Here is a 24,520-nt window from a genome sequence, read left to right on the forward strand (position 1 = left end):
TAAAAATATGTTGCATATTATATATTGAATCTTTTTAGACACCTTTTTATCGATTATAAAAATCTCTTGATTTCTGTAGTACCCCCATTATCTGTAACTAATTTAATGTTTGTTTAACATAATTATTTTATTTGTTTAATAGAAGTGTTGGAATCTATTTGAATGTAGGTAGGTGTTTCAGCATGATGTAAGTAGAATGCTTCAGTTGATTTTTCGTATATGGTTTCACCAAAGCTTCTCAAAGAAAAACAAGCTCAATAATTGCCTAGTTTAAGTTAAGAAGTCATGCAATGCATAAGGTCTTAAAGGAGTTGGGCGTTACCAAATACGAGTGCAGAAAGTGAGGCAAGACAAAATGAGAAAATCAACATTGAAAAAATCAGTCCAAGTAATGGATCGAAATGAAAAAGGAATCCATTTAAATCGAGCGGCTAGCTAAACTTGAGTTTGTAATGAGTTAAATGGTCCTAAGCTGTTCTAGACTAAAACACTTCTAAATTAATTATGCTTGGCCAATTGTCTCGTGGTTGCGTTTAAATTTGGACTAAAACTTACTGGACCGCTACAGTTCGTTAACGACTAAATTGTGATTTGGATTGTTTTTTCATTGATTTGGAAGACTTCGATTTTTGTTTAGTTGTCTGTTGCTTCAATAAGAATTTGGAACTTTTAGTTTTGGTTTTGATTTTGCTACGTACCGATCATTACCCGGGCTGGGACTGCATTCCATTCCAGCCAAAATGTGATAAACGACGAGGTGACCAATATAATGCCAGGTATGAAAACGGTTGTAAAATAATACGCACGATCACGGGTAAATGTCAACTCGACCTGTAGGCAACTGTAATTACCTTAAGAAACAAGGCCGGAATTATGCAAATTCGGCCAGAGGTTAACACACGCACACACACAGAGACAGACAGTTAAAGATAAAGATAAATAGATAGTTTTGCCTATTTGGTAGGAAGACTCGGGCCTAGACTAGCCTATATCATGTCCCGATTTTTGGCTTTTTTCGGCTAAACTATACTCTGATTGGAGAAGGGAACAAAATGTTAACTTGAGTAATTAAAATCGTGGCACGTTAATTTGGGCTTTGCTTTCCAGAATTTTTGTGGGGCATGCAGCAAACCTTAAACTCTATGATCTTTTTGGTGTGGGCATACTTTGGGTGGGCACTGTAACTTATTATTTTTTGCTACTACTTTGGCCGCATTGAAATGAAATGGAAAAGTGACAATTATAAATCATAAAATTTTACAAATTACATTACAGAAGGGCAATCGAAAAAGGCAAATGCTACGAAAGGCGGAAAGTAAGTCAATTCTCAATGGCGTACAAAATTGATCTTTGGTTCGGTTATTTTCTTAAAAGTACGTATTTTTATTAAGAGTATGTTTTTTTTTTTTTGTTTTGGTTTAGTGTGAAAGAGAGGTCAAAAATTGGTAAAATTGGTTTTGATTGGATTGGTTGGTTGGTTGGTTGGTTGGTTGGTATTTGGTATTGTTACCTATCATCGATCTAGCTGGCACGGCATTCCATTCCAGCCAGAAAGTTATAAAGGACGACGTCACCAATATAATGCCGGGTATAAAAACGGTGGTGAAATAGAATGCACGATCTCTGGTAAAGATTAAATCGACCCTAAGACAGCTGTAGTTCCCTAGGGGCATTATTTGTTTTGTTTTGTTTTGGTTTTGGATATTTTTTGTTGGTTGTTTTGTAGCGTTTATATATAAGAGAGGAGCAGTGGGAAGGTAGACAAAGAGTAGACCATTAGATAGGCATTGGATTTATATTTGTAGATTCGTTGCTAAAATGTAAAAGCTGCAAAAGCAAGTCTAGCCGAGATCTGAGACTACGAACGTAAATCAAGACAAAATAACTTTAAAAGCCAAGCCAAAGAATGGAGTACTAAACTGAGGAGGTCCGTTTGTAATAAACCTAAAATAATACGCCATATTTTGTATAAAGAAAACACCATTTTACCAGAAATCACTACAGTTACTAAGGAGCAATGTTTCCCAGTTGCAATTTCTTTGGCTAATACAAAGTATAAGCAAATGAAGTGATGGGCAATCGATTCGAGTCGAGATCCCAACAACTTACCTCTCCAACTGTTCTGATCGCAGGCCGTTGTTTGATTTTTGATCAAGTACGCATTTAGTGTGGTCAGCGAAGGACTTTTCCGCAGAGTGTCCTCATCGTTTTTCCAGACGTATTTGATTTGGGCCTCCTCGTAGGAAACTGCAGAGAAGAGTTCATATTAAATAAAAAAATCGTTGGCCCAATTGGATTACATTCCCAATCCCTTCGTCCCCATCATCATCTCATTAATTAATTAGATTAATGTAAATGGGCAACAAATACGCAAATACATATTGTCTGAGCCATTTGTCTGAGCTCGGCCCCAGACCCAGCAAATTAAATCATATTTGACAAACAAGCCATGACAAGCAGGCAAAAGGCACAACACTTCGATGGATGTTTCCCCCCATAGATGAAAATCTCGGTAGGAAGCGACATCATCATCCTCTCAAAGTAATTTACGATGTTGCTCACGTTCTTAGCCAATGTTTCCAAGAGGGTTGGGCTGGGCTCGTCTGAGAACCGGAAACAACTTTCGAAAACAATGTAAAGACAAAAAGCCCAGAACAAGACTGACTGTGTATGTATGTCTGTGTGGCAGGCAGTCAGCCTTGTTAGTCACTTTGTCAGCTTTTGTCGTTAAGGCCCTGCCCTCCCCTCTCTGCCGGTGCCACGCCCCTTTAGGCCACGTTGCCTCCTCCATTGTTGCATAAACACACACAGGCGAATGCAAATGGAGGCAAAGATTTCCCCTGAGTGGCAGTCAACACGCTCGCCTGCCCATCTTTTTATCATCAGAACATCAACATCTTGAGGTTCCTTTCAACACTTTGGAATTGTCACATTATTTATACATTAATCCCACTCGGAGGCTCTTCAATTGTATTGTTTAAAAAATAAATTGCACTCAACATTTGTTTCTGACATTTTTATGTTGTTTTTAGGAATATTTCAACGAAGTATGAGAGTTCTTAAGCGATAGTTCAATTTGTAAATACCCAACTCCCTTCTTGAACTCTTTTTTTAAACAACATCAGTCCAATAAAAAATACCCAAAGTATAAATATAAATTTGATATAATATATGCCTCACAGAGAAATAGAATTCCTGAGCAGGAGACAAATAAAGATAAAGATAATCTGTATGATTGATGGAAAAAAACATTTTAAATCTTAAAACATTTTAAGAAGAAATAAAATCTCAACTGCATATGATGAAGTAGAATTTAAATTAAATGTAAAACGTTTCATTCCACCAATCAGCATTATTTTATTATTTATTTTATCTTTATTTGATCTTTTGATTTAGTATTTGATAATAATAAATAATGAAAATATATTTTAACTTACTGCTCTCCATGGAGAAGGAACACTTTGGATCATCGAATGGAAATATATGAAGACTTCCCTGGCAGGATAAGATCAGGTGACGTCTAGAAGGAGAATGCCATAAGCATTATTATTATTATAACGGGTGACAGGGTTATCTTTTTATAATACATACTAAATTTTACTTTCCGAAAATCAATGAAAACCTTTAATGTTAAATAATAAAAAAAGGCAATCTTTTTATTGATAACTAAAGTCTTGAGACATAAACAATTGCTTTCATGTACTTGACTTTCTCGTACCTGCAGACTAAAATGTAAGCTACACAAATATATTTACAAGTAACTCAGATTTTATCTCAGCTTTTAACGTTTTGAGATATGATTCAACCGACAAAAATTTGTTGACCTCATAATTCTTCGAATTTTATCCTCGAGCGATTTCATGCTTGTCTCTGCCACTTAATATCTCGCTTTGTTCTGCAGGCATCAATTCATAATTTTCCACCCCGTGTCCCTGTCGCTCTTCCAGCAAGTTTTTCCGACGTTTCTCCCTGTCGGCTGTGCAAACAGCAAAAGCGAAATGCTGGACCAGAAAAAGCTGGGAAAGTAAATGGCAACTGCAACTTATTTTAATTGCTGGACGACACTTTTGCGCTATGCAGTCGATTGGAAAAGTTCTGTTGAATTAAAAATGTAGACAAGTTGGAAAAAAGGGGGACAAGAAGACAAACATGAGCGTCCAACAAATGGTGGCCATATTGTGAAAAGTTCCCCGCCTTTTTTTTCCCAGCAACTAACGTACGAGCCTGAATTTTATGCTGGCCAGGAGTTGGGATATGTGTACTTTGTACCTGGCCAAATATTTACATACGTACCTACTCTTTTACATTTTACTCATATTTCTCTATTTCTCCATTTCTTTACGCTGCCTTCTATATTGCTTGTGCTGTTTTTCATTACGGCCTCGTATGTTTGCCGGCTATCTTACATATTTCGTGGGCCATTTCCTCAAATTTTCCACTAGCCAGCGAGAAATAAAAATTGTGAAAAATTGTGTAAAATTAAGCAAAAGAAGCAGAGGAAAAAAGCAGAGAGAATAAAAAAAAATATTGCCGCCCTGCCTGTCAAGATTGCTCTCCCTAATGAATATGAACTTTGAGCGAAAATTTGCATTTTCTGGCGCCATTAAAGCCGCTTAGCCCGGCCTCGTCTCGGGTTTTGTATAAAAAAATCATTCATATTCAAATCGGGCTGCCGAACCGACACACACCTCATTGCGTACGTAATGGTCCCGTTCCGATATATTCTTAAAGCGAAATGCATTGGTATGATGGGATCCTTGAAATCGCCATGCATAATGAAATACGTATCCGGCGTCCAGATGCTGTCATGATGATGCAGAGCATTTAAGAAGTCATAATGAGACTTATTGCCATACTGCAGTCGCGGATCGTTCCACTGCTGGTTCAGCAGAAATTCCACCTCGTATTTCTGCAAAGCAACTATTTCTGTAAAAAATAATACTACTTTCAATTGTTCTAGCACTTACCAAACTACTTTCATCGGGCGATGCTAAGCTCAGGAGCAGCACATTCACGTTCACTGTCAGAGTGCCTATTAAAAGAGGATTTAAACAAACACAATAGTGGTCTACTTAAAATATATATTATTGAGTTTCCATAAAAGTGACAGAGAAAAGAGAAATGCTAGTTTCCAAGGAGCAAAGAAAAAAATGAGCTGTCTACTACAAATTGTATTTATAGATAGGAAATATAAGTGCTAAAAGAAAAATAAAGTAAGTTACCCCAGTTAAAATTAAACACAAAAACTAAAGTTTCAAACTGAAACTGTTTTAAATTGTTCTGTTTCATTTTTCTCAAAGAAAGCCATAAGTTATGGATCTTAAATACATTTAAAGACAGTTTAAATCAGTTTGACAGACCTATACAAGTTTATTGGGGCTAGAAAATAAAAAAAAAATCGTAAGAAAGTTATCTCTATTGAAATGAGAACAAACATAAAAGTCAGAAACAAAGTGCATCCAAAAAAAGCGAAAGTCCGTAAGAAGACACCAACCGCGATTGTGTGGTCTCCGTGCATTTTGATTAGTTGCCATATCGGGCGATTGCAAGCCACAGCAAAAGTCTTCATCTGCAAAAATTTAAGGATAGAAGTCTGAAAAATTTTGGGTAGATATTAACTTTAAGCTAGCTAAAACTTTTTTACTCTGTAATTTTTTTTAGTTTTTTTCGGGACATCTCAAAGTAACAAAGTATAAATGTAATGTAATTATATCCCAAAGCACAAACATATCGACAGAAATGTAATTGCATTGTGTGGATGGTCATCCCAGCGCATCTAGGACAGTGGAGCCATTAACTTTAATTGATTTTATAGTGTCCATACGTCGTGGCCTGGCTCCTCCGATTGTTGCCTGCTGGTTGTCATTTGGCAACCAAGACTGAACAGCGACTTTTAGTGGCACCAAAACTAAGTATTGTTCACCCACACTCTCCACTTAGCAAATTGGAATTTTAATCGAAACAATGTGGAAATGGCGGATAAGTTCTGCAACTTCTTACCATTTACAGGCGGCAGTAATCGTTTATCGTAGCGCTTCTTCTCAAGCAGTAAATCTAATATCTCCTTATCCGAACTGGACTCGTCGAATCTGTGGGGAACAAGAGAAAATTAGTTAACCAATTTTAAGACACAATTTTGGTTAGTAATTGTCAAAAAATAAACTTAGTTATTTTCCCAAGAAATCTTTTATGTACAACAGTTTTGTGTGCTGTTTTAAATAGATGGGAAGATTGTTATCTTGAGGAGTAATAAGTCGAACAAGAAATCCAATTAACGGATAATATAATTTAACTAATAATTAGGCAGTAAAAAATGTAATTCCCTATGTTAAAAGCAGAGTTAATTTATTTTTAGATAATATGAATTTCATTGCGATTATTTGCTAGATTTCTGAGTCTGAAAAATCATTTATTTTGAGCAAATCATAAACTGGTTTTCAAATTGCATGCATAACATCAGCAGAACGAAGCTGAGAAAAAACCAATCACCTCAACGGGAAACCAAATAAACTCAAAAAGTATTGTGAGTGCCAAAACGAAACATCATAATTTGGGTAAAAGACGAAACCGAAATCTCTAGTTAGCTCTTTTTCCATAAATTCTCTGTTTTCGTTTGCTTTTTAGAGAGGAAAGGAGGTGTGCATTAACTTACTTCGACCAATCGATGCCATGACTGAAAGAATTTCAAAAAGGAAAAAATAAATAGAACAATTTTTGTACGTGTTGTGGAAACGATTACCAGGCGGTACAGATTGATAGAGATATGGAGATACAGATAGATAGTTAGGAAAATAGAGGGACAGAGTATGTGCTCAGGGGTAACAAAATCAAATGGTGGTGTTCGGGAATGTCTTTGGATGTTTTCATGAACGCAACTAACTCGCCTTGATTTTACTCCATATTATACAATATCTTACGCTGAAGATTATTGCAATTTGTTTAGAATAAAATTTTCCGTTGGAAATAATTTCAAAATGTAAAAAACATTTTTATTTTTTTGTGTTTGTTTTTAAAATAAAATATTAGTTTTCCTGAAAAAGTACCTTTAAATGTATAATAACGTTCTATCTAATAAACTTCGTATTTTATTTTTTAGGGTTTCATTTTGTAATAATAAAATAAAATCAGGGACCGTAATCATAATAAGTGATATTATAAAAATCACAATTAAATGATTAATATTTGAGTATTATTTAATCGCTCAAAATATATTCATTTATTAAAAATAAAAAAAAAAATAAAAATTGGACATAGGTTTATATTCGTTTGGATTATTTTTATATATTTTTTTTATAACAATTTCTTTGGAAAACCTTTTAGTAAGGACGTAATCGCAATTTGTGTGATATTATAATCAAAAAATGTATCATCACAATTTATATTAAAATAAAATTACAAATAAAATGTTAATTAGAAATTGGGCACTTTCATCTTGACTCACTTTATAAGCTGACAAAACTATCTCTTCCAAAAAAAGTTATCAGACTTTGACGCATATTATGAGTGAAAAAATAATAATATTTATTTTTTAAGCGATTAAATAATACTCAAATAAAATCAATAAACTGTGACTTATTTTTCAATCAAATTAATAATTTTCCCTAGAATTATTAGGAATCCTATTCTGTTTATTGGGTTATGAAAAAAAAAATATATATTTCTGCTTCCGTTTTCAAGTACAATTTCCCCTTCTCATAATTGTGAAATACTTTTGGGGGAACAGAAGAAGCTGTTCAGCGTTAATTGTTCATTCTGTACAAATTGAAATGACGAAAAATCCAGGCGAATTGCGCAGGTGAGCGACAGAAACAGACGGACGGCACTCACATGGGATGCTTGTCGAGGACACCCGTCTCCGACTGCGTGGCTGCTGCCGTGGACGCGGTGGTCAGGTAGCAGAGCATCAGGATGACGCTGGAGGCGGCGTAGAAGCTGATCGACTGGCTGTAGTGTTTGTAGTGCTGGCCGAGGTACTGAAAGGCGGCCGCCGAGGTGGCCGCTGCCGTGGCGCCCACATTGGCGACGATGGGCAGCGGGCCCTCGGCCCTGTCGGCGTAGGCATGTCCTTGCCACTGGCGGTAGGCTAGTGGCTGGCGATCCTGGGGCGCACTCTCGTCCTGCCACTGCAGCGTTTTCGCTAGGGCGGCGAGGGCGTGGAAATGCAGGGAGAGCGCTGAGATGCCAGCAGTTGCGGCTGGCGACTGGGACCTTGCCACGTGGCGCCTCCGCCGGCGGACATGGACATGGTGCTGCCGACACTGGTCGTCCTCATCCCGCTCGGCGACTGGCTGCCTCCGTGCGGCCGCAATATCGATTCCGATTCGGGCAGTCGTATCGACAATGGATCTCTGCGTCGCCAACGCGTCCTCGCCGTCGTCCTTGTGCGCCCCAGCCACTTGACTACCGGGCTGGCTCTTCTCCTGACGTGCCTGCCGTATCGTTAAAAGCACTTGAGCCGTCGCTTTTAGATGTTCGGGCCCAGTTGCTGCCTCTGTTTCGGCCTCTGATTGTGCTTGGGCTTCTGTTTGGGTATGCGTTTGCGTTTGTGTTTCGGTTTCGGTTGGCGTTTGCGTTTTATGATTTTGTTGATAGTTATCCTTGATTTTGATGTCCTCAGCTGGCTTCTCGTTTGCTCTGGCAGCGTCCTTGCCCCTGGTCCCCGCCACTGCTGCTGCTCTGCCACGGCATTGGTTGCGCCTCAGTTGCTTGCGTCTCGGTTTGTGGGGCTGCTCTTTGGCCGCTTCAAAGACGCAGCCCATGTTACGACAACTGCAAAGAGAGGTGTTCAACGAAAAGCGTTTTAATTTATGTGACACACCGCTTGCGTAGTATATGGCGCCTATTGGGACTACTGTTGATAATATAACCGATTTAACCGATCAAAATATTTCGGTAAGGGGCTATCATACTTGTTCTAATAAATATTCAAATAAAACATTAAGTTAAAAACCTTTTTAATTCTTATATGTCAAATTCATATTTTTTACACGTTTTAGAAACATTAATTTAAATGTTTTGAAAACTTTATCAGCCAGAATAGTTATACAACAATTGTCATATGTTTGTATTGAATTGAGTTGTTAATTAAAAAAGTGATTTTAAAATAGAAAATCTTAACCGATTTCTTGTCCGATTTCTCCCTTTCATGTTAAGCTTAAATAAATAATAATAATCCACAAATTTTACGTTACTTTAAAGTACACAAACTACAGACAGTATATTATACTTTTTGGTATACTTTCTATACCGAAGAGTTCAAAACTGTAGTTTAAGGCCTTAATTTTTAACCACATAAGTTTTCTTTTGGTACTTTTATGGTTTTAATGAATCTTATTGCGAAATTTTTTAAACCCAATGTTTTAAAATTCATGTACCTAATAGTTTAGAGTCTAAGACACTTATTGTTTTTAAGGAACATAAGTTTTTTTTTTGATACTTGACTTGATTTTCCATACCCAAAAGTTTAAAACTCATGTAACAATAATTTAGAGTCTAGGAAAGTTTTTTTTTGTTTTGGGTAAATATTTAACTCATCAAGTTAAAAAACCGTACAACAATTGAAAAGAAAACCCTTTCTTAAAAGGAAGTCTAAGTTCCGTGTGCTCAAATCGTTTATTTTTTAGTCACCAGTCACCAGTAAACTATTAGACTGCGCCCCCAAAAAAACTAATTAACCTCGGTGAAAGCAATTTGCGCGGCACAATCTGAAATAAAAATCTATCGTCACCCACTTGACTGTCGCTCCAGTGACTTGCCCGCATCAACATCAACACTCGCCTGCAAACGAACATGCAGGTTTGATTGATGTGGCAATATTGGATTGTTTCGGCCCTGCTGCCACGCCCACCTGCGTGCACACCAAACCGTAAATGTCAGTTGCCAAATAACACGGTTCCTGAAACAGATTTACGACTGCCACACAAAAACTTTAATTTTACAGGAAATTTCAAGTATAATTGGTAACTTTGGGAATTTATATATTATTGGTTGACTGTAGTGCTATTGTGAATTATAAAGACTAGTGTCTAAGGTTCTATGGACTATGTCTAATGTGTTATGTTTGCTAAAAAAGAAATGTATAACAACTGTGTTAATCTTAAAAAATTGTTAAGAAATTGAATCTAAAAAAAATACTTAAATACTATTTCATTAGGTTAATAAATGTTTCAAATACTTGGATTCAAATATTGTCCTTAATATAAATAATATATTTTCCTTTTTATGTGATCTTCCAAAAACATGCTCAAAACATGCTTTGAAGACTGTATTTATGCCATCTTGTTGTTTCTTGTCTTTGTAAAGTATGAATAAGTTTTTCCTAAAATAGTTTTATCAAGCCAAAGACCTCGAGCCGTTTTAGAAAAGAATTTTCATAGAATGATTTGCCTAAAAAGGATAACACATCAGTCTGCAAAACACGGTCTACCCAACTGAAAGCGGTTTAGAGCAGAACCAAAAACCGAATGTCAGTCAGCCAGTCAATGGGCCAAACGATTTTTTATTGTTGCCTGTCAAAGGCTGTCTTTTGCCTGTCTTCCGTTGGCTGCTGTTGCTGCCATTTCGGCTGTGGCCATTTTAGATTGTTGCTGTTGCGGTTGTCAGTTTGTGGCCAAGACTGGGAGGAATGCAATTTTCGTTTCGGCCAACGTATATGTAGTTTTCAAGTAGGTACAAGTTCGGCTATATTCTGACATTTATTCAACATGCAAAGACTCCAACGGCCATTGCACCAACTGAAATGAATTCAAACCGCAAAAATTCAATTTCCGTTTTTGCTCTAGATAAAACTGCAGAATAAATAGATATCCCTTGAGAAAGAGTGATTTGGGTGTGATTAGTTATGTATGGGTTGAATGCGTGTTTGAACATATGTATTTATCGGTACGTACAATATAATCGGCTTATACAGAAATCAGTTTAAGAAAATTCGCATAAGCTGCTTAGGGAAAAATTTATTTAAATACATTTAAGAAAAGTTTACAGATTAAAAATCCAGAAAACATCAGAACAAAGCCGCAATCAATTTAAACTTGATTGGCCGAACAGCTTATTCCCAACCATATGGAAAAGCCAGTGAGAAACTCTGACATGAGTGAGTCTCTATCCTTTTTTCCCTTTAAGCAGCAAACCAAAGGAAAACCGCACAAAACACAGACAATACCACTAAAGCGGGCACTCAGTGGCTTTGGGGTATCCTCCACCATATTCAGGGTCTTCATTATACATTTATTCGATTTTTACGTGACTTTGGCCATAAAGCACAAAAATAAACCCCAAGACAGCAGATAGCAAAAGTAATAGGCACAGAAACTAGGGAAGGCCAAGTGGAAGGCTTGTAAATGGGTCTCATATACAAATTGGTGCCGATATAGCTTATACGTGTTTTCCTTGGCCCCATCTCTGTGCCGCCCACATGTGCCATGACAATTATTGACCTCCATCTATTTTAAACGCTTATTCCACTTTCTTTTTGTTCCGGCTGGTGTACCAAAAATTTCAAAAAACTTTAACTCAATGGGAACTTTTTTAGATAGCCAGAGAGCTCAGAAAAAAGGGTAGAAAATACAGATATAACTGACCATAGATCAGTTCATACCGGGCTTCCTTTGAGTCCTTCCTGACCTTCCCCGCTCATATCCTTCATGCCTTCCGGGGCATAAATTTAAACAAACCGCGCTCGAGAGTCCGACGGCTGCAGCTGGCCAAAGTTAATCCTGCCATCGTCTGGCGGCCGGAAACGGCGCCAACTGACAGCCCAAGCCAACAACTAACCAGAAACACAACCAATCCCCCTTCCCAAAGCCCTTTTTTTTTGGTTATTTCTTTGGTTTAGTCTAGTTTGTTGTGCATTTCATTTTGCGCTACCAACTTTTTCATATTTTTACTGGAACAACTTTTCAGATTCCGTATCTGTGTATCTTCGTTTCGTATCTTTTTTGTTGGGGCGACTCGTTCAGTCAATTTAATAATTTGCTGCTAGTTTTTGCCTCTCTTTAAATTAGTTGACTTTGTGGGCGGATTTGCAACCAACATTATTTGCATACTTTTGGGCGGGCGCTACTGTTGCGGTCGTGGCCACATGTCGGATACTTAATATCCCTCGGACCGGCAAACATTTCGAGCACGTTCTTTGCTGGATCAGCTTTAATGTCCTAATTTGCAGGCTCACCCAAATCAAGCAGCAATCCAATTAGATGTTAGCCCAACACTTTTAATGCTGGGGCAGAGTTAATTGAAAATTCCATTAAATTAAATGGGATAGCAACTATTTTGCAGGATGAGAAATTGCAATTTACAGCTGCTGGTGAATAGTAAAGAGGTGACTGAAATATTTGACACCAAAGGATCCTAAATGCGGAGAATAAAGTACAAGTTAAATATCAAAATTTAAAGAAATACATAAGCAAATTATTTTTGACTGATTTAATGTCTATTTATAAGTATCACTCTTTACAATAAAATAAATCACCACTACCATATTTTTCAAAAAGGTCATTTGTTGCTATTGTGTACAGTTAAACTGCTTTACAATTCTAAGCTTTTTATAATTTCTTATCCTTCTAAAATTTAGCTTGCCAATTTTAAAGCTGACCTTCAGTTCAATTTACTGATTTCGATGCACTTTTGAAGAAACCTTTCAAGGAATACATTTAAAATTGCCGTTAAACGGACAAGACTCGGTCACAGACCAACGAGTAACCTCAGTAAACAAAATGACAATAAAAACTTTAGCCACAACGACAATAACAACAATAACAAGCAACAATTACAAACAACTTGCTATCGATTTTTCGGGCGTCAGTGTTTGCCATGGCGCCATTGTTCGAAGTCACGAACTTTCCAGTGACAGAAAAGACAAGAGCAAAAATAAAGTTGATTAAACCCATTGAAATTTTCCTGGCTTTTAACGTATCCCCCTATATAGTATTACCACGTATATATAAAGATTGTGGGCGGCCAAAGAAGAACAACGGATAAATGGGGGCATTGTTGTGTTGAAGGCAGCTCTACAAATTATAAATGTGGACAACTCAACAAATTGTAAATTAATCCATTGTTCCGAAAGAGTTGTACGTACACAATGAGAAAGTAATTTCTAAAGTGCTTTAAAATAAACCCACAAAGAAGAATAATGTACTAATTTGGTACGTTTCTTGGTAATAAGTAGTCTGGTTTAAGTAAGTTAACTCATTTAGTACTGCTCATCCTGAATTTACATCGTTGCCCTGCACTTCAATCAAATCTATGTAAAATGAAATCCATATATAATGAGCTTTGTGACCCGCAGGCCATAATGGACCGTAATCTGTTGCATTAAAAGTTATTAAAATGTCATGGCATAGACCAAATGTGGTAATTGAAGAAGGGCACTTGACCCAGATATGCTGGCAGATTGCAATGGGAAATTGGCAGTGCGGCCACTAAAAGCAATCTGCATGCTGCCATGCCTAATTAAATAACTCGGTGGGCCAGTGCTGCGATGGACTGCAGGAATTCAGGTGGTGTTTTGAAGTGGAATGGCACGGCGCTGTAGATCGAGTGGAGTCGAGTGCAGTTCATTCGCATTTCAATTAAAATGGAAGTGCAGACATGGACACAAATAGGCGGCAGGCACTCAACAAATGGCAAACCACTCAGAGGGACGCTAAGCCGTTTAGGCTTAAGTCAGCTTATTGCTGGGAAAAGTGGAGCACGCGAAGACATAGTTGACACACGACGACGACCTGTTGGAGACCGAGAATTTTCCAATAATCGAACGTACGCGATTAATTAATGCCAGCCAAGTGTAATTGAATAAAAGTTTTCCTGTCTCCTGGAGTTTTTAATTTTAATGCTTTGTTTAATCTAAATTTTAGTTCAAATACCAGCCTTCAGCGGTCTAACTGCTTGTAAATGTAGTACAGTAGTACAGTAGTACATTTATACAAATTTCAAAAAAGAAAAGTTTAAGCAGTTCAACTTAAGCTCAAGAGAGATTTTTCCGGTTCCTTTTTAAAACAATATTGGCCCTGTTATTCAGTATTTATGTTCATTGATTATTCAATTGATTTCTATTTTAGAAGTATGGATGATGATAATATCAGTTGTGTTTTGCAAATTGTTTAATTGTATTTACAAAAATTTAATCAATATGGTATTGGGTTGCGATAAAGATTTAAAATAACTTAGACACCAGTCCCACATTGATTTGTATTAGAACTAATAGGAACTAAAATCAATTTCTAAAATCCTTTAAAAGTAAAAAAAAAACTTACTCAATTAAATATTAGATTCATTCTGTTATTTGAATACAACTGAATTCTTAAGAACAATAAAAAACTTTACTCAAGAATACCTAAATCAAATGTTTATAAAATTCTAAGGTCACATTGATGGAAAATGTTTAAATGTTCTTCAAAATCTACAAAATTGGGCTTCAATACTTATTATAACATATAAGCATAGATGCAGTTAACCAAAAGCTACCGTGTATGCTTATGATTCATCGCTGAGGTGAACCATTTAACCCAACTAATTGCACATTTTGGCAGTTTGCGGTGCAAACGTTTGCGCAAAGTTAACGCAAAATGACAAAGTGCAAATGTGCAGCGCTCGTGTGGAGATAGAGCAGGAATTGCGGTTGGGAAGTGGATTTAGTGGGGCATTCATAGGGGTGATGGGAGATTGAGATTCCGGTGTTTGTCTGCGTGGTATCACATTCTGTGTACAAAATGCTTGGGTCAGCTCGATAACGATGTTGGCCAACGCACAGCAAAGTCGAGCGTCGAAACATTGAAGTGGAGCCAACTTGTTGTTCTTCCATTCCCCAAAGATATGGGACAGAAATCGAACTTCTGGTAGTCATACATGCTGACTTTGGGGAATTTACCCGTACTTGTTTGGTTATGCAACATGTTTTCAGTTGAACACTTCCGAAAAAGTTGTATTTAAATATTTTATTTATAGTTCAAATTGAATGAACGAGTTGCGGTGGATGTTCACGGATGACCGCGACCACAGCCCCTTAAAATGGAGCGGAAGTATGTCACGCCCGCAAGTACTGGGTTCACAATTGCGGTCAGAATATTGACACTGCAAGCTCCAGTGGACAAATGTAGACGATTTATGATTTAAATTAATTACAGATTTAAATTTATGAAGTAACTTTTGCTATAAAATTATTTTTTGTGTGTATTATGTTATTTTAAGATTGTTATTTTAATTAATGCATATTTATGTATATAAACAAACAAAAATAAATGACTCTTTCATGTTTATACTAAGAAAGTTTTTATGATGCAATACTTAATAGAACAGCACTATTTAATGAAGTAAAAGCAACAAATTATTTTCCTCGCTATATATATTGTCTTTAATCTATAAATTGTTACTACTTGGTTTCTGTTCCTTAACTTAAGTTGTTTATTAATTCATAACCAACACTCGTTGCCATTTCATTGATTGGTTGAGTAATTAAGCAATCGAAACGAGCAATCCCCTTGATCCCATTTTCAGATCGAACTTTTCGAGGTTGCGTCCATTTTAATTTTTTTGTTTGCTCTGTTTCGTTTAAGGGGCTTTGCAAAGGATTTGTTTTTTGTTCGAGGGTCCGTCTAAAATGTCGAAGGGAAGAGTTCGAATGCTCTTGGTCCTGTCACTGCCACTTAAATGCCATGCATCATGGAAATTTATGTGAATAAATTATAATCAAGCAAAGAAAAACTTGCAGACCGTAATAATTCAGATTAAAAAGTATTTATACACATGACACAGTCAGTGGGGGAAAATCTGGACGGTGGGATGGGCCTTTGGGAGGAGGGCGTGGCAGTGGGCGGTTGGCAGTTGGCAGTTGGGTGGGCTTATGCTGCTGGTCACGCGTGTTGGCTGCGTGTGTCCAGCGCTGATTTCGCCATAATAAATTGACATTTTTTGGACATTTCTCTCGAAGTGGCCGCTGTTCTGGCGCTGCTCTTCGTTCGCTGGTGTCGCTCGGGGAACTGGGAGCTGTCTGTCATTTAAGCTGCTCTGCCTTTTTGTTTTTCCCCTTTTGGTTGGTGGTTTCTGTTGTTTTTACAAGGGCCCAGGGCAATCAGCTTACAGGGATATTCGGTTAAGAGTTGTACTCAAGGCGATACCAAAAGCAATTTCAAAGTAAATATTTTAAGTCGAATGGTTTCTTGAAATTTCTTTTGGATATCATGTACACCCAGACAAAAAACGGCATTGTAAAATGAAACACTAAACTGCTTGAATGTAGCATTGTTTTCTAAAACAAAATCGTACTTAAAATTATTATAAACATGGTATTATTAGTAAAATATTTGATTGGTTTATCCAATAGAAAAATTGCAGATTTCAATATTTTTTCATTTAAAATTTAAATTTTTTCATACTCAAAAATATTTTTGCAAGTGAAAACACCGCTATGGGATAATACAGTGCAGAAAATACTTATTTTAATGTGAAAATATTTGAATTTTGCCAGGTTTTTTCTCTGGGTGTAGCAAAGTGGCGCGTTTGAAGGGACCGAAATGGTTTTTATATGCAAACATGTTCCATTGATGCATTGTTTTGATTTCTAATTGATTTTCATGTGTATTTGTACTAAATTGTTTAATATAAAATATAACTACATTGCTTAACATTTTATTTGACACCCATGGAATCTTAAATCCAACAAATTCACTCCCTTTTGCCTAGACCGAATGTAAACTTATGCTGGATTTCCTTTACAAAATCTAGACAATCAAAATTCTTGGGTTTCCCCAACAAAAACAAGAAGCCAGCAAGAAAATAACAGGAAAAAGCAATAAGCATTCAAATAACAAGAAGCATAAGAACAGTGAAAAAGCAACGACAAATAATTTGGCACAAAAGCAAATAAACAAGATAAGCAAACAAACAAACAAACAAACAAACAAACATGAGTCGAAAGACGTTGAAGACGCAACGACACCGAGAAAGTAAAGACAAAAACGAGCCAAGTACCAAAGCACATAATGAGCATAATGGGCGTGTTGAGAGGGGGTTGGCTTGATGGGGGTCACATTGCCCCTATGCCATGTAACCTGCCCCCGAATCACCTCCCCGCCCCCACCCTCCACATGCCGAGTGGCAAAGAGCTTTCTGTGTTGGTTTCCCTCTCTTAGTGCTAGAATAAGCGCCACTTTACATGAACATACACACTCGAATCTCATACGCACACATGTACACTGACAAAACAAATTTGTGATTTCTTGACCTAAAATAGTATTATGTATATGTTGAATCTCTGATATATTGCAACTTAAGATAAGATATACACAGCATAAAGGAAATGTTGAAATGTTGGTTTTTAATAAAAAACATTGTATTTTATCAAATTTTGAATTTACTCTTAAAAACTTTTATTACTTACATATTTTTTTATAATTCAAAATTAAAGAGAGAATAAATCATTTTTTTCTGTGTAAAAAAAGCGATCTAAATTCAAGATTTATTATTGATTATTATTGATTTAAGAATAAAGTTTCTGTGCTTGTTGTTGGTATGCTTTTGCCTAGATTTTAAGCACTGTTAGTAAACTTTTGAATCAATATCCTACATTTTCATAACTTATCTTACTCTTATAAAACCAAAGTTTTATTCTTGCGTTTACAAGTTGGTTTATTGTAAAGCTTTAGTATATCCTATATAAGTTCAATTACACTGTAGGAAAAATTGCTCATTAAAATTTGTTTCAGTGTAATTGCTGAGGGGCATGGCCGAGAAGGTATTAGGGGATGTCACCCTCCTGGCAGGATGCAGTTACCAGCTGCAACTGCATCTGCGAAACGGGGGCAAAGGCACGTCGCCAACCATTTAAACTAATCTTGAGGCAGTTTATTTATATATCTCAAGGGTCGTTTGTCCTAACAATGTGCCCTGCGTATATAGGAGCAGATAGATACTCAGATACCGGCATATACGTACATATATATTTCCAGAAACTAAGCTCAGGTAAGCTATCTATATAAAAAAGGGGAGCAAGCCAAACGAAAAGGGGGATCTTAGAAAGGCAAACTCCCCCCAGCACATACGCTCAAGGTCTAACTTTAAATAAAAGCATAAAGCATAAAGAGGATTAACGAGGGTATTCTGTTTTTTTTTGGAATAATAAAAAAATCATTGTGCATGAGCTAGCATTTGACCATAAGGTAAAATATTTTTTAAAAAAGAAAAAAAACATGTTAATGGTTTATAAAGAGCTAAATCCATTTACGTACAGCCCTTCTGCAACGGTTAAGTTAATTTTTATTAGATTAACACAGCCATAAATTAAAATCAAATATAAATAGGGGCCTTTGAAATTGATTTGGCATGTCTGCGCCTCAGCTGATCCCCATAATCAGCATGAAAGGACGTCAATAACATGCATTGAATAGAGTTGCTAGCCCCACTCCTTCACCTTCGGCTCAATGCTTGATGGGGCTCCTGAGGCGGAGGCGCACACTTCACTGACCTTTGCCTTAAGTAATACTGGCTTGGAGGCTATTTAATTTCTATATAAATATTTTGCCACAGACCACAAATCTGCGGGTCATAAGCCGTAAGGACATGACGCCGCAGGGCACGCAGCTCCTTGGGAGCCTTCGACTCCGTCGTCCGTCGTCCGTCAGGCTCGCCAATCCTGGCCAAGCCTCAAGTGCATGCCCCACTGAACTTCTATTAAAGCAGCCGGAAATTAAACACACAAAAGTTTACCAGGCCTTAGACCGCACCTTTACAAATACATATGCACCCAGCTGCACTGGAAAAAGCAATAGTATTTAACAGAGAGTAAGGGTATTTATCCAGATGATTGGTATTTCTTAAAAGGTAAAGAGTAATATGACCAATACAAAGTTAGAGTTTTTTTTTTTTAGGCCAACATGATAAAATCGTTCTAGATATTTTAAAAATACACAACTAACATAAATAAATGTCCAATCAAAAAACTATTTTCAAATTCATTTTAACCTTTTTTTCACTGTAGTCGTGCACTTTGTTTTAGTGCTATGCATTTTGCATGCCCCACACTTTATTTGTATATTTCCTTTGCCAGCGAATGCACTCAGAGATCCGTTTGAGCTTGTTGGGCTTTGGACAAGTAAATGCTGCCATTGTGATTGAAGGGAAATGTTTTACACTTACCAAATTTAACCCGGCAGCCAGTTCAATGGAGTCCTCAATCGCCTTGTGTCTGCATAAGAGCGCACCACGCGAACCCCCTGAAAAAGATAAGCCTGTTAAAGCAACCAATTATAAATGGATATCAACGCAAATGTTCGCTCTTCAAGATGGTCTGGTTATAGAGTGTTATGTTTAGATTAATTCCCTATTGTCCGGGCCCCACAACAAGCAACAGACGAGCGACTTTTAGATGAAATGGAAAGGAGGGAGTGGAAGGGACTTAGGCCCGGCTGCTGATGTCGCTGGCATAGCCAACTTGGAATTCCCCAGCATGTGTGCCTCCGGCGCAGATGATGGAAATCACTTAACACGGAGTGCGGGCGGCTGGATGACGATGACAACGCCAACGGAGATGTGACAGGATAGGAGTGGGCTGTAAGCTGGAGTGTGGAGTGAGTGCTGGTGGGGATTGTGTCTGAGTTCCTAATGAGCTTTTGTCTGCTGCATACTTTTCAGCGCAGAGACTTCTGCGTCTTGGCTTTGTTCAGATATTTGACTGGCGGGCGGATGACAGTCCCTTGGCTATTATTGCCAAGTTTCTCAAAGAAGAGTGGAAAACTAATGAGTATCAGACTAAGGGTTCAGCTATTGCGGATGGACCCCTTGCAGATCATTTCATTAACATACAAATAGAAAACCACTCCACTCAATGATGTAAATATGCGCAAAACTGACCGGGGAAACAGAAATAAAACACACAACCTAAACTTCCAAGAATACAAAGTTTTTATCAATGCTTTTGTTGAGTCTAAAAGCTGAAGAAAGTATAGAAAAATTTATTGATATAATATGTAGCTGCATATTGAATGAATAGGCTGCAGAAAAAATATTTTTTAGAAGGAAAACTAGTTACAAATAGATTTGTTTTTAACATTTAAAAAGTATACAAATACAACAAGAAAAACAAATTTTAAATATGATTTTGCATACATATTTTATTAAAAGACAACATAATACTGCTGTCTTTAAGTCTAAAATAACAAATAAATAAAATTTTTTAAGCAGATAAAATCAACGACTAAAGATGATACGTATTTAAATTACAGTTTGAATATTGAAGCCACAGAGAGCTTTATCCGATTAATAAAATACTTTTTATATCAAGAACCATATTCTTTACTACTTTGCCAAAATCTCCCAACGAATTATGGTATATTTTTATAAGCATCAGCAAAGAAAACTCTAAGTTTATTTCTCGACACAAAGCACTAAGTTGCATTAAAATCTCAGCCAGTTAAGAGTGCGCACTTAATTGCCTTGCGTTCTTATAAGATTCTTACTTCCGGATGCAATAACAATATCAATATCTTGCTTAGGGCCTCATGCACAAAATGGTAATTTCCCCCACTTATTTAATACACTTTAGCCATCAACTTGGACTTGGCGCACATGGCCACACGTCCTAAATCACTTACGGCCAAGTTCAATCAAACGAGTTAATAACTTCCGCAACGTGGCAGCCAAAATTAACCATAATTCTCATGCAACGGCTACCTAAACTGACCTATTAGCCTTCAGGTTTTCAGACTTGGGACTTCGGAACTTTGAAGTTGGGGTCTGGGCCTGAATGGATAGTCGGTGGGCCGAGTGGGCCATGTTGATCCGGGCCAAGACCACTGGACGGCTGTCGGGGGACTGCGGCATGGTAATTTTAGCGCTTGTCTCTCCACGGACTCACACGGCAATCAGCACACACACGCCCAGGTACACAAAGAATAAAAGTGCCGGAGCACATGTCACATTTGCCACATGAGTTAACGTAGCTCATTTATCATGGCCTCCGTCCTGCTGCCAGCTCCCTGCGATGTCCTTTATCCTTCTGTCTCCCTTAGGCGGCGGTTCAAGGTGACCAAGGCATTTGCCGGCCAATCTGAGGTCGTGTTTTCACGTCCACTCGAAGAATTGCTTGTTCTCTAGTACAAAAATTCTAGTACAATAATTCACATAGTAAATAATAAACATGTAAGCTTAACTTAAATAAGAGATTGACAGAAAGTTGTAGAAACAATCTTCGCGTTGAGGTGTGAAGGCCACTTTTGTTTTAATTTTGAAACTTTTTTTAGTTGGCTGTAAACAATATTTATTTTGTTATTATTTAAACACATACAAATATTTACTCTTAAAAATTTAAATAATAACAGCTGGAAGCTTCAACCTAGTTTCTTCGTAGACCTAATATTTGTATGATTAATAACTCAAGTTTAAAAAAATTTACATACTTCACGTCCGTCCGTCCGTTTCTACGCAAACTGGTCTCTCAGTTTTGAAACTATCTGCATGAAATGTTCCCAAATTGCAGGAATAAATATATATATATTTACAATTTTTTTTCGTAATTCTTTTGAACATATAAATGGTTAAACAATTCATAATTACGCTTCAAAAGGTCAATTTTGAAATGCCTTCCGAACAAAATAATTTACTAAAGACTACAAATTGTAGCGATTCAAGTAAGGTTCTTAGCAATGTTACTTCACTCCGCTTAGTTGACATACTTGATTTGAATAATTTTACGTATTCAGTTACTTGCTTACACGTTTTTTCTTCTTAGTGTAAATATACATGTGAACAGACTCTACACCTAACACCAAAATCTAATTGTAGCCCCAAGGCATAGAAATAGGCAGATGGTGGCAGGACTTTAATTACGGCAGCCACGACTCCTCAAACTGAATGGACTCCGTACCCAGTATCACAATGCAATATTTATTAGTGCGTGTGGTCGTGCTCCCTGGCCTCCACATGTATATAATAAACATACTATATATGCATGCCAACACACACTGTGTGTGTTGCATGGCATTATATGTCGCCTGACTAAATTTAGATATGCAAATCGATAAAAAAAATGAAAATACCAAGGCACGCACGCATTTTTAGTGCCCAAGTTTTGCCTCGAAACGTTTTACCTGGTAGACTTGGGCCAGGAGTTCGAGTTGAAGTCGGATAAAAGGGCTAGAACTTAGGGACATGTGCTTAAAGGTCGCGCTTTTGTTATAATTTTGTACAGATAGTATAGGCCTTTCCCCAGCAAAACGATTTACAAAGCTGTCACGAGGATTCGCCCCCAACTGAGGCTTAAGATTTAGGGCTAGCCTGATAGCATTTTACATGAAATGCAAACTCATTTGTTTGCTTTGGAGAGTGGTCGTGTACTAAAGTCAAGCACAACATATTTAAATGCTGATTTAATTCATATGAATCATGGGGATTGGTAAGGAGGATGAAGAAAACACCTATGTCACTATAAAGAAAAACACATAAAATGAAAAACACAATAAATTATATGCTTATTTGTAACTGGGAAATGTCATTAATTTTTATTTACTTTTCCAACGAAAAGATATTTATTAATTTATATGATACATTTTATTATTTTCGTAGCCCCCAATAAAGGAAATAATTAAATCGTTGTTAGATTTTATACTATAACATACATATGAATCATGGGGATTGGTAAGACACCAATACACCAGTAGCCCTATTAAGAAAAATACTTGTACCTACCATATCATTTTTGTTGGTTCTTTTTGCCTTACCTAGGTAAAGATGATTATTTAAAATATTTGTATTTACCAAATTACCAAAATTCTCAATAAAAGAAGCATCCAACACACATGCAAGATAGAATAATATTTTTTTTAATTGTTTCTGCGTATAATTCAACTGTAATTTCGAGAAGAACCTATTGACCTCAAAATGATAAGTTTTTAAAACGATACAAGTATAATTAATGTTTTTTACCTTTTACCTTGCCTTCAAATGAAAAATGTATATTCTACCTTTGCTAAGTACTTATTTTTACGTTATTCTCTACCTAAATCAAATAATAGTACCTTTCTAGCACTGCAATGAATTCTTATTTCAATCGGAAATAGACTATATTTTTATATACTACATTCAAATTTAATAATATTAATCCCATAAACTGCTTTAAATGAATTAACAACAACTTTGTGCCAGGGCTTTCAGAAACTGTCTGGCTAATTATAATGTTCGTTTTAATTGTAATTGTAGGGAAGCCTGCCTGAAATATGGCAGACCTTGCAGTTTAGCATTGTGGGAACTTTAACTTTTGTTTTACTTTCACTAATTGAACCAATTGGGGCCACATAAACACCAGTGTGTGTATGGGCATTCATATATCTTGTTTCTATGCCTGAGAGCTCTTGCAATATTTATGGGCATATATTGATTAAATAATTAGGCCTCTGCAAGAGGCCAATTCAAATGGATATAAAAGAAATTTATGTCAAATGCCAGAGAAAATAAATTTATGTCCAGGCAAAGGCAGTTTTTTCAGTTGCACTTCATTTAATATAGAAAATTGCACAGACTGAACGGGTACAGCAATTTAATTAATAATTTATTCGCTGCTTGTTAACACTTTTTCCCCTTCCTGAAGCTTTGCCTTGCAACATTTTTTGTTATTTGTTTCCCTATTTTTGTTTGTTGTTTTCTTTGTGGGGCACAGCCCCAGGATATTTGAGCAGGGCTCACGGAATAGGGTTAAGTTTTTGAGCCAGACGCAGATAGACAAAGTGAATGATAAAGGGGTGGCCAAAGTAGAGCAGACTTTGCCAGAGTTTGTGGCAAAAGGTAAGAGCAACACGAAAATTCGGCGGATTTGCTTTGTGGTTTTCCCATAAATAAAACGTGTTGCTTATTAGAGCAGTGATTTTGTGAATTCCCATAATGCCTTTTCGTCCGACTTTATAAAATAAATAGGTATTCCACTTTCCTATACATAAACGTACACTTACCATACATAAAATCATTTAATTAAAATGTATTGATCAGGCAAAACTTTGTTTTAATGTTCATCTTAAGTATAAATCATATACTATGGATATATAAAAATACAACTTATAATCTTGAAAATAATATTTAAAGGCTCTTAAACACAAAATGTTTTTAACATGTAGTTTAATTCTCTACTTTACCTGATTAATTTCAGATTATAAAGCAATTTGGAATTTAATTTAAATAAAACGTGCAGCTAAGTGATAATTTGCTCAAATTATTATTGAATTTATTATCAATGCATAAAGCTGTGTGTGTGTAATTTGCTAAAATCTAATTCACAATTTGTGCAATTAAGTGTGCACTGCAATGCTTTCATGTGGCTTCGCCGCACATAAATATATTAATGACAGTTTTTTGTTCTTGCTGTCATTTCGCCTCGGGTGCCAGTGGAGTTCATAGTTCATGGCGCTGAGGAGCTGGGAAAGTTGAAAGTGGCTTGCTCACATATTGATGGATATTTATGGCGTTCGTGGTTGGAAAGCGGAAAGCGGAAAGCTTCAAAATACGTGTATGATTAAAATCCCTCGCAGGAGCACACGGATAT

The 24,520-nt window shown here is 36.7% G+C and overlaps 1 protein-coding gene across 24 annotated transcripts in view; it reads right to left on the reverse strand.

The window, feature by feature from the left end:
* LOC128260112 (glutamate-gated chloride channel) overlaps nucleotides 1-24,520 on the reverse strand; it is a 56,972-nt gene that overhangs the window by 15,458 nt on the left and 16,994 nt on the right. For 11 of the 24 annotated variants that reach the window (XM_052992849.1, XM_052992854.1, XM_052992870.1 and 8 more), the window contains exons 3-12: nucleotides 19,132-19,208; nucleotides 7,828-8,769; nucleotides 6,653-6,673; nucleotides 6,001-6,089; nucleotides 5,495-5,569; nucleotides 4,968-5,032; nucleotides 4,689-4,909; nucleotides 3,438-3,520; nucleotides 2,110-2,247; nucleotides 699-851 (exon numbers count right to left, since the gene is read on the reverse strand). In XM_052992849.1, the coding sequence (XP_052848809.1) occupies nucleotides 699-851; nucleotides 2,110-2,247; nucleotides 3,438-3,520; nucleotides 4,689-4,909; nucleotides 4,968-5,032; nucleotides 5,495-5,569; nucleotides 6,001-6,089; nucleotides 6,653-6,673; nucleotides 7,828-8,759 (1,777 nt within the window). In that variant the 5' untranslated portion in view covers nucleotides 8,760-8,769; nucleotides 19,132-19,208. Of the gene's footprint in view, nucleotides 1-698; nucleotides 852-1,510; nucleotides 1,664-2,109; nucleotides 2,248-3,437; nucleotides 3,521-4,688; nucleotides 4,910-4,967; nucleotides 5,033-5,494; nucleotides 5,570-6,000; nucleotides 6,090-6,652; nucleotides 6,674-7,827; nucleotides 8,770-19,131; nucleotides 19,224-24,520 lie in introns of all 24 variants that reach the window. The other 13 variants (XM_052992871.1, XM_052992861.1, XM_052992859.1 and 10 more) reach the window with 9 other exon arrangements.

This window comes from Drosophila gunungcola (assembly GCF_025200985.1).
Source record: "Drosophila gunungcola strain Sukarami chromosome 3L unlocalized genomic scaffold, Dgunungcola_SK_2 000014F, whole genome shotgun sequence".
NCBI lineage: Eukaryota > Metazoa > Arthropoda > Insecta > Diptera > Drosophilidae > Drosophila > Drosophila gunungcola.